Source organism: Lathamus discolor, chromosome 6 (assembly GCF_037157495.1).
Source record: "Lathamus discolor isolate bLatDis1 chromosome 6, bLatDis1.hap1, whole genome shotgun sequence".
NCBI classification, from domain to species: Eukaryota; Metazoa; Chordata; class Aves; order Psittaciformes; family Psittacidae; genus Lathamus; species Lathamus discolor.
Window position 1 is genome coordinate 25,267,335 of NC_088889.1, and position 11,272 is coordinate 25,278,606.

The 11,272-nt window shown below is 40.3% G+C and overlaps 1 protein-coding gene across 1 annotated transcript in view; it reads right to left on the reverse strand.

The window, feature by feature from the left end:
• PPP2R5C (protein phosphatase 2 regulatory subunit B'gamma) overlaps nucleotides 1-11,211 on the reverse strand; it is an 85,437-nt gene extending 74,226 nt beyond the window's left edge. The window contains exons 1-2 of the mRNA XM_065685260.1: nucleotides 11,097-11,211; nucleotides 9,332-9,397 (exon numbers count right to left, since the gene is read on the reverse strand). Coding sequence (XP_065541332.1) covers nucleotides 9,332-9,397; nucleotides 11,097-11,123 — 93 coding nt within the window. The 5' untranslated portion in view covers nucleotides 11,124-11,211. The remainder of the gene's footprint in view (nucleotides 1-9,331; nucleotides 9,398-11,096) is intronic.
• Nucleotides 11,212-11,272: the final 61 nt, after the last annotated feature.

Below are 11,272 nucleotides of genomic sequence, written 5' to 3' on the forward strand. Positions count from 1 at the left end.
ATTTGTCACCTGCAACCATCAGTTAGCTAATTAAATATGATTAAACCAGATAATGACCTAAGTATTGTTTCAAAACTTTTATATAAATACCAGGATGAAGAGTCTGAATAAATGATAACCTGGCTTAAATTACTTTTGCTTTTGACTTTCATTTTTAAATTCTCTGATCAGCCTAAACCACCCTTTTACTTAAAAAAAAAAAAAAGAAACAAAAAACAAACAAAACCCACACACTCAAAAAACCCCACACCAAAACCCCCCCCCCAAAAATCCCAACCCTCTAAATCAACAAAAACTTTGTGCTTCTTGGTGTGTACATACACACACACACACAACATATATGTATGTAAGGTTCCCACTTGAAGGAAATCACACACAAACTCATCTACTTTAAGCCCCAATTCCTATACTCTACTGTAAATTTTAATTGTATAAAGCTGCTGATGAGCTAAGGCTACTACATATGTGGTTTTATCACTGATGTCTGTATTCATGTGCTCCCTGAACCATTCATAGTAGTTTCTCACCTCACATACTCATACTGAAATACTTTTTGCTTTGCCCCCTGCTCACCAATTTGGTATTTCTATTAGATGTTATGTAAGAGAGTTACAGACCCTGACAAGTTCTTGGCCAGTTTAGCATAATAGTCACAACCTTGGCCACTTCGAAAGAACTGTTACACTAAATCATTTCATCTCCGGCTCTCATTGTGCTTTTATTTTAAATGTCACTAGAAAAGTTTACTTTTCAGGACTTCAGACTGCTAAACTGAGCAATGACAAAGAAGAGTATTAAAATATAGTCACTATAAAGATGTAGCAAATTATAGCCTTTGGCAGTTGTCTTTTAAGAAGGATATTCAGGGATGGGGCACTATTTTTTTTCCCAATTTTATTTTTTATTGGCCCTCAGCACCTGGGGGCTGGAGCGTGAGGGGAACTGTCATGCTTTAGACCCAGCTGGTAACTCAGCACCATGCAGCCATTCGCTCACCCCTCTACCCCTTCTCTCCGGGGCAGGATGGGGAAGAGAACTGGAAGAATGTAAACCCCACAGGTTGAGGTAAGAACAGTTTAATCATAGAATAGTTAGGGTTGGAAAGGACCTTAATATCATCTAGTTCCAACCCCCCTGCTAATAACTAAAATAAAGTAAAATATAGTGATAGCAGAAAGAATACCAATAATGATAATACAAAACAACAAAAGAAGAAATGAAAGCTCAGAAAACACAAGTGATGCACAAGACAATTGCTCACCACCTGCCAACCAATACTCAGCCCAATCTGAGCAGCAATTGGTCCCTTCAGGGTAACTTCCCCCAGTTCATACACTGGGCATGACATGCTGTGGTATGGAATACCCCTTTGGCTAGTTTGGGTCAGGTGTCCTGTCACTGCTTCCTCCTGGCTGTGGCCCTTCTCACTGGCAGAGCACAAGAGACTGAAAAGTCCTTGATCAGGGTAAGAATTACTTAGCAACAACTAAAACATCAGTGTGTTATCAGCACTGTTCTCAGACTGAAGCCAAAACACAGCACTGTACCAGGAAGAAAATTAACTGATACAGCTGAAACCAGGATACAAACCAAAAAGCCAAAGCCTACCTTCCCACATGTAGAATTACAGACTTATTCTGACTTCAAATGAAATGGAGAGGAAAAAAAAATTCACAAGATTTAATATTTGTGAAGCCTGTGAACATATGGGTAGCATTCAATGGCTACCTCATTTTCTTACTATTTATATTTTCTATGGGATAACTATATTAATCATTAATGCATATGCAAATACAGACTTAATACTTCTTCCCTCTCAGAGTTTGAGTAGTAGGTGCTAGCTCTTATGAAAAAGCTGAAGATAAACAATTTGAAACAAAAGATGAAAATTATGTTTTCAGTTTACAAGACACCAATATCCATTTTTGAAGGCCACTTCACCCAATGAAGGCCTTTGCCTTCACTGCTGTGTTTCTATTCAGGAAGGATTCAGCGAGTTTAAAAGCATGATTAGCAAGTAGAGGATAGCAAGTACTGAAACAAACCACAAATGAAGTCCTCACACATCGTATTACAGAAATAGTTGTCAGCCTTCTGTAATAGCTAGAAGGGCATAGGATCCCGTTTTCAGAAGCATCTCCTTTTAGGTAAAGAAATACTTGTTTACAGCACTGTTTGGTACACTTTATCAAATGCATTAGTTTTAAAAGCATAATATTAAAGTTACATAACAGGCATTGTTAAGCTAACGTCTTTCACTATTCAGTATTAATGGGTATTTGCTTTGGATGCAGAAGGAAATTCCAATCACCAAAATAAAACGGCAAGATGTCATTAAAAATAGAAAATTACAAAAGTTAAAAACAAACAAATTGCACAGCTGCTTTAAGCATAACACAAATTACATCTTCCTAGTCAGCAAAGAGCACCTCATTTAGTATTAAGAGTGTATTCACTTGCTACACTGAAGTATTTTTTAATGGTTTTATCAGCCCATTCAAAAATATCTCCAGGAAAGAAAAACAGAAATGCAAGCCATGAACAAAAATTAGCTTTCAAACTATTCTTTTAAAGAAGCTGGCACACCAATTTAGAGAAAAACAAAAAAATAAAAAACAAACAAACACACACACACACAAAAAAAACCACCATCCTGAGGGCTCACAGACTTTATTTGCAGGGCCAATAGAAGAGAAAATCCATCCTGATTTTCTGTGCAGTTTTGGTTTAAAGTCCTGTTTTGCTAATGTTAGGGGTAAACCCCCAAGGCAATAGCACTAGAAAGCTTCATAAAACAGAAGGTCTAGCACTGCCCATTTATAGCCCTTTCTGTGATTCAAACTTGAGAGAACTAGATGCTCAAGTTTCAAATTTATTTCATTATGAGTATCTCTCTTCTTCCAAATGAAAGAACAGTGACTTTCAAATCAATTTTATCTACTGCATGGGACAGTCTCAAGAAGACACTAGCTGTACTGTCTGCCAGTCCAGCTGGGATATATCACAATTATTAGGGTTGGAAGGGACCTCTGGAAATCATCTGCTAAGGCAGGGCCACCTAATAACACATTACTGAATACATACTGAAGAAACAACTAGGATACAGGTAGGTTTGTTAGGCACTGCAAACACAGCTTATTGATTCGGTCCACTGAAAACTTGGGGATTTGGGGATGCTTTATTACAGGCTATCAGCCATTCCTGATCACGAAGACTATATAAATGACATCAAACTTACAGTATGGTAGGGAGTACTACCAACCCCCTTAAAGCACTGCTTTATGTTATATTATAAATAACTTCTTAGTGTCAGGCATTAAGAGAGATAAATCCCATCTATGCTAAATATATCCTTGTAAAAAGACATCTGCTTCTATGAAGAACAAATACAGAAGAATTTTATACCTCAAAGACACTGAACTTAGTTTATCCACAAATACTGTGCCACTGAGTGACAGAGATTGCCCATCCAACAGAAGTTGAAAAGAGCTTACATAACAGCTGCTTTTTACAAGTGACAATAAATATTATACACTGAACCACATGCAGGTACAAATTAGCATACTAAACAATTAAAACAGGATTATCGCAGCTGATTGAAAGAATGTTCTGTAGCAAGAAGGTTTTTCTAGAAATTATTTAGGAGCAGTCCCAGTCCCAGCACATTTGAACAGGAAAGGGGAAAAGCAATGCCAGAACTTTTGGAAAAGTGTTCTCCCTCCCTGACTCCCAAACTTCAAGCTCCTCTGCTGTTGTCTCTAATGAGTTGCCTAATAAGTACTCAGTTGTGCTAAGACTTTCACGTATAACTTTAAAAATTCTGAAGTAGAAAAACGTAAGGACACTTCTATATACGATCTCTGCTAAGAAACCCACACAAACCCATCAATACCACTTCTAGTCCCCATCCTTTTATATTCATCATTTTTAAGGAAAGTGGCAATTACATTTGTGCATGTAGTTAGGAATCAATAACAAAAGTAATGAGAATACTCATGGTCCTCCCCCCATGTGTGTGCTGGCTAACACAGGAAAGGTGATCAAAAAAAACCAGGCAGCCACCTCTCAAAGTTCTTTCAGAACTCTCAAAGTTCTTCCAGAAAATCTTTACTTTTCCTGTTGGCCCATTAAAGAAATATTTCTATAATTTTATTATTGCTGAAAATGTATTACCACAAGGTTAAACAGCTTAACAAATCAACTTTTAAATAAAAAAAAAACTTTACAAAGCAGGGAAGAAAAACCTCCAAAAACAATGCCTAATGAAACTGCTGCACTGGAAGCTATAACCAGTGTTTAATAAGCCTACTGAAAAGTGATGGCTGCAACACAGTGGTAGGACTGAGCATGGATGAGTACTTACAAAGCTTTTTTCAATTTCTTTTTTTTAAATTGGTTTCAACAGTGATTATAGTCCAACATTAGCCACACTTGCTGCCAATAAATCAAGCCATTTCTTGCACAGCATGAAAACTGGCCAATGCAGTTTGCAGTTTGTATTTTAATATATTTTGATTTCTCTGTATTAAAACAAACACCTTTGAAGTAGGAAGAACCAACCTGGGCAGCACATGGACACAACGTGACAGCACACACAAACATGCACATGCTCCTCAAACCACATTAGTCTTCTATTTGTTCTTCTGCATAGCAGAAAAACTTGAGGAGTTATGAAGTCTGTTCTTGTTTGTCAGAAGTCACCAAGCTAATGCTTTCTTAAAAATCAAAAGTTGTCTTTCCATTCTACAGAATACTCAGTACCCAGAATGAAGATGAGTAAAATTTTCAGTTTCATGCCTTCTTAAGCCAGTCCAGCTTGACCTAAAAGATGCTATCACTCCAAGTCACCTACTAGTGCCTTGCATGAAAGGTTACCAGTTACTTCTGACCTTTTCACTCCCCAGGTCAACCTCAACAGTGAAATGTACAAATGCTTCTAGACTATTTCAGCAACTGGCAAAAAGCACAAGTTTTAGCACATACCTTCCCACAGGTAAAACAGACAGGAGTAAGAGTATACAGGGTTAGAGTTTTAGCTTCCTTCCCCTGTGGTTGTATTCTACTGTTAAAATACAGCATTTGAATTTTTAGAAGTGTTAGTTTTTTCTAGAGAGAGAACAAGGTAATGATTTGCAACAATCATTAGCTATTACCAAGCCACCTCCTCTTAAAGAAGACTGACTAGAAGTCATTATTCCCTTAATTCAAAAGGAGACCCCCACACCCCTATGACAAAACAAAATCCTACAATGATGCTTATTCCTGAGCCAAGTAACTTCAAAGGCTGGTTAGGTCACAGGGAACATGTATGTCCACAAGATACTAAGTGCTGGCATAGCCAATCCCCACACCCAGGCATTTTTTAGTGTTGTTTTGTTGTTTGTTTTTTTTTTTTTCAATTGAGTATAGGTTTGAGGCACTGATAAACACCCTTCCCCCCCCCCCCAAGTATTTTACCAGAATAGAGACACTACGCCCCCACAGGAAAAAAAAACCAACAAAACCAACACACCAATATACAACAGAATAACTCTTTGTTCACAACCTGAAGACACTAATATCCTGGACTAACTACTGAAGTAAGATATTAGAGAGATTCAACTGCTCTGGCAACTATATAATCTGATTTATATTTACTAACAAGTTACAACTGAAGTTAAAAAGAGCAAATATGCTGAAGCTTCCATTTAAGTGTTATAAAAGTGAACAGTATGTGCAACTGGAAACTGGAATAACAGCATTAGGGTACAGAATGACAAGGTGTTCTCACTTCATATATACTGTGCATTTCTGGTACCTCTATCAAAAAAGAGACTAGAACATGGAAACAGAGAAGGAAACAGACAAAGTAATGGAATTCCTTCCACCTACGGGAGATTAAGCAGGGCTTGGGAAAAAAAAAAAATAAAATAAGAACCAGCATCTAAAGATGCCACTATAAAAATCTTCAATTAAATCATTAACAACAGGAAAGAAATTTTACCCAACACCTCAGCTAAGCAACCTTCTAAGCCATACACTGGCTTGGAGAAAAACATACCAGGATAGAAGACCTTATATCTACTGTGTTTCTGAATCTCTCAAGTATCAGCTATTGACCACACAGCAAATATGAGAGGTCCACGTTGCTTCATATGTAGCATGGCTCTTTTGGTATTACAACAAGTAACCAAGGCATGGGTAATGCAAGAAGAAACATGTGCATTCTTTCCTGTAAACATCTGCTTGGTGGGAATACTAGAGACAGGAAAATAGGCAAGACAGACCTTGCTTTCAAACACAATTACAATAGCATTCCTTGAGATTTAAATGAAGGGGCATTTACTTCAGTAGGTGCATGCTTCAGCTACAGTTTAGTACCTCTGTACATGCTTATGGGCTTCTATTGTAGTTTTCAAACTACAAGTCATTTTCACCAACTTCCAGCATGGGTATCCATGACCTAGCATACTGGGAATCATTTCAATCCCTTTCCAAACCTGTTGTACAGCTTCAGTCAACTAACATCTTTTTTCCCTGACTGCAAGACAGAAACACACACTTGTTTATTTTTGTAAATATTACTTTTTTATCCATAGAAGTCATTCTAGCATCATTAATTCAGTTAAGTGCTACAGAAGTGTCTATAAATAAATTATTTGTGGGCTGCTGCTGCTTATGTTGTCCCTGTTCTCTGAACAGCAGACAGTTTCCAGTCTTTACAATCTTCCAATTACATTAAATGCATATGCATTAAACACACTTAAAAAAAAAAAAAAGAAAGAAAGAAAGAAAGAAAAAGTGAACCAGCATATTTCCAAATCAATTCATAGTCTAGAAGGATTTTTAAAAAGCCATGTTAAAACACATGTACAAGGAAACACTAAGACAATCTTCTTCAAAGAAAAAGACCTAAAAACATTAATAACGTGTTCCAGCATATTTCCATATTTACTAGTCTTCACTATGTTAAAAAATAGCCTCCCTTCTGCTCATATAAGCATCAGCTAGCATACGTCACAATTACAGCCAGCCACATTATAATGTAAAGTCTACATTACTATTTGTGTGTAATTACTCTATTAATTAAGTTAATGAGTCAAGCACTGAGGTGTTCCAAATTGTATGGAGACTAAATAATGCCCACTGGGAATGGCAATCATACTATATGTGCCAGTCATATTCATAGAATGGTTAGGGTTAGAAGGGACCTTAAGACCATCTAGTTCCAACCCCCTTTCCATGGGCAGGAACATTTCACCCTAGACCATGTCACCCAAGGCTCTGTCCAACCTGGCCTTGAACACTCGCCAGGGATGGAGCATTTTCACTTGTTTGGGCAACCTGTTCCAGTGCCTCACCACCCTCACAGTAGAGAACTTCTTATATCTAATCTAAACTTCCCCTGTTTAAACCCATCATCCCTTGTTCTGATGCTACAGTCCCTGATGAAGAGTCCCTTCTCCAGCATCCCTGTAGGCCCTCTTCAGCTACTGGAAAGCTGCTATGAGGTCTCCAAGCAGCCTTCTCCAGGCTGAACAGCCTCAACTTTCTCAGCCTGTCTTCGTATGGGAGGCGCTCCAGTCCCCTTATCCTCATGGCCCAAATCCAGACTTGCTCCGACAGCTCTATGTCCTTCTTATGCTGAGAACACTAGAACTGCACACAGTACTTCAAGTGGGGTCTCATGAGAGCAGAGTAGAGGGGCAGGATCACCTCCTTCGACCTGCTGGTCACGCTCCTTTTGATGCGGCCCAGGATACGGTTTCCCATTCCAGTGCCTCACCACCCGCACGGTAAAGAACTTCTTCCTTATATCTAACCTAAACTTCCTCTGTTTAAGTTTGAACCCGTGTTCAAACAGGGTCTCCTACAGAAATTCAAGTCTCTTATATTAAAAAAAAAAAAAGAAAGAAAATAAGAAGGCACCAAATCTGCAAGCACAGAAATTACAAACAAAACTGCATATATGTTTTAGTTAACATTTAAAGCTCTCCACTAATCAACCATGGGAGCTTTACAATCTAGCCTGAAGTACCAACAAGGAGTAAGAAAATAAATTTTGGTCTCAGCAGCCTGTCATTCAGAAACTTGAGAAAATAAGCAGTCAACAAACTTACAGCAAACATGCTGAAAATGACAAGTCTTACAGTTGCACAGGAACTAAACTTCTAGCCGAGAACCAATACTTTAACATCACAGCAATATACTGTAAAGACAGAATGTATCACAATAAAGTACATCTATTTACACCTCTATAAACATCTACACCAACAGATTTCTTATTTTATGCTATGAGCCTTCCTAGTAGCAAAGATTCCTCCACCAAAACTCAATCAACTCTTACCTGAATTTGCTGAAATACTTTTACAAGGAGTTTACAAGTTTTAATGATCTTACTTTAAGATGCTACCATGCATCTTTCTGCAAAGCAAACAGAGAACTTATTGAAGTGCATCAGAAAGATCATACTAAATATTCCCACCCACCTACCCCCAACACTCATTTCAGGATGGAGAAAATGGTAAAGCTGAACATGTATTTTTGTTCTCAAACACTGTTTTTTAGTATCAAGACATGTAGTTTAGAGGCTGAAATACATAAGCTTTTAAGTTTACCATTTTGCATTTGGTCTGGTGTGAACATTTTAAATGAAATTTCAGAATCCCTCTGAACAGTGGATTTCCAAATTAAGCAAATCTATCAATTCCAAGTTTCTGGACTAATGTGGGAAAAGGAGTGAATAATGATTTAATAGACCTCTTTCAAGTCACCGCACCTTGCTGGTGAGCAAAAAAGAGAGCAATGCAGAAGGAAGAGGGGAAAAAAAAAAAAAAAAATCAGCATGAACAACCAAACTCCAAACAAACTCCATTGTATACCTAATAAAGACAAATCAAACAACAAAACAACTGGCAGCCTTTGATTAAGCCTAAGGTCTCCTAACAATAAGACAGGCTACCTACACTTAGCTGAAATGCCAACATTGACACTTTAAGAGAAGAGAGCACTGGGAATTACAGACAATGCTAAAAACTGCAATAAGCAACTAGTAGACAAGCCTCAAACCTCACAATAAGACTAGAAAAGATGGACATATGGCTTAACCAAAAAGAAAACATGAGTATTTAAGGCTGCAGTAAACAAGCATTTACTCTAAAAAAAATTAACTTCCTCAAGAGCATATTCTCTTAATTTTTGTCAAATGCTAGAGCAGCAGTTCCAACAATCACTTTCCATTAAAAACCACCTGTCATGTCAAAATTACAGCCACCTAGAAAAATTCACAACGCTCTTCAGAGGTAATGACAAATTTACCTGGAAAAAACTTACACATTTTTGTAATACTTACCTCATGCTCTTGGTTATCTTGTCCATCTTTGCCACTTTTTCCACTCTTGACTGATTTTGCAGGTTCCTTAAAAAAAAAAAAAAAAAAAAGAGTTTTCAGTTGCAGTTATTTTGAAGAAGAGATCTAGACAGATTTGTCAAGCCAAGAAATCAGGTTTTCTTTAGACACCCTCTAAAAAAACCAAAATTGATAGGAAAAACTTACACAGTTTTATTGGAAGATCTAAATACTGAACTATCAATCTCTACAAAGCTGCTTTAAAGATTTTTCATCTGCAGGAAGGTTTTAGAATTTTATTTGTGCCTCAAAATGCATCCATGAAGTACATAAAGAAAAGCTTTCACACAGGTAAGTAGGCATGGACAAATTCAATGCAAGTGATTTGAACCATGCCTAAGAACTTACCCTTACTGTCTTTGCTTTTTAACTTCAGGAACATTTATATTTAGTTTAGCTTTGAAACTAGCATCAGCACCAGTTTTACATTTCATTATTTGTCTGTTCTAGGGGCTAGAGTCTAGTATAGAATCAGGGCCACAACTCAAATTTCTCCCTCCCAGCACTATATTTAACTTGCACCCTTTACCCAAAGCATATTTTTGAGATTCGTAATCCTCAGAAAGTAAAGTTTCAATGTTTTTACTATCAAGGGCGGCAAGAATATTGAGAAAAAATTAAAACAAACCAACCCCCATAAACTGTAACACCCAAGCTCCCTACATCCCATTTTAAAATGTCGAAAAACTAAAAGACAAGCAGAAGTCAACTGAAAATAGAAGGTCTAGAGGGCGATCAGCTGGATGAGGCAGACCGTACGTAATACTTCACTGTTTCTGACTTCCACTCATATGGCTAATTGTCTGTCGTATTAAGTGCAGTACAGTTAACTTGCTGTTGGATTTTGAAGTTTTCTGCAACCATTACTTGTGCAAGATCCTTTCGCGACTGCCAGAAAAGTCACTCCCGGGAGTACCGGGGAAAAAGGAGGCAATGCAGGGCCAAAGCTAGATCCTCTCCCACTGTCAGGCAAAGGAGGTGAAAAGATTTCGAGTGGCGGTTAGTGCTCCTTGAGTGCTAACGGTGATCCCCCAAGCACAACTTCAGCTGCAGCCACAGCCACGCAGCTGTGAAACTTCCCGGGACGTGGACCAGGAAAGCAGCTGTGGGGCACCCCCCACCCTCAGCCCCACCGTACCGCCATGAAAAGTGCCCCTGCACCCCGAAACACACGCTGCCCAACCCGAGGAAGGGGACCCCCCGTACCAGCTCAGCCTCCCGCTAGGCACGGCGGAGCACACGTTTTCCCTCCCCTCCCTCCAGCACTCCCCCGCACGCCAAAACCACGGCCTCTCTCCGCTGACCCCCTCCCTCCGGCTGCCCCCAACTCCGCGCCGGCCCTCCGCGGGCTCCGCTCCTCCACTTTGGCGGGCAGACCCCAGGGCCCCGGCGAGACGACACCGGGATTCCCCTTTCCCCGGCGGCCACGGCATCCCCAGACTAGGCCTCACCGGGAGCTACCCCCTCCCCAGCGCCCGGCCCCCGAGGGAAGTCAGGGGGCCGGCATACAACAGTGAGGGGGCCGGGCGGCACATCGCCCGCTTCTCTCCAGCGGCAGAGAGCACCCCGCCGCTCCCCTCAGCGCTGGGCTACGCTCGCCGCTGCCGCCCCCTGCGGCGCTCTGCCCCAGCCCCTCCTCCCCGCGGGGCCTGGGCCCCACAGCTTCCCCACGCAGGGCCCAAACCCAGCCACGACCGCAGCGACTCACTTTTTCCTTCTTGTTTTTATTCGGCATGGCCGCCCCACGCACCGCAGCCGGAGAGGCGCAACCGCCGCGGCCCCGCTCCGCGTTGCGCCCGCGCCACTGCACCCCCCGGCCTCGACTCCGGCCCTCCCCCCACCCCCTTCCTCCTCCGCCCCCCGCCCGCCGTGAGCGGGCCGTTG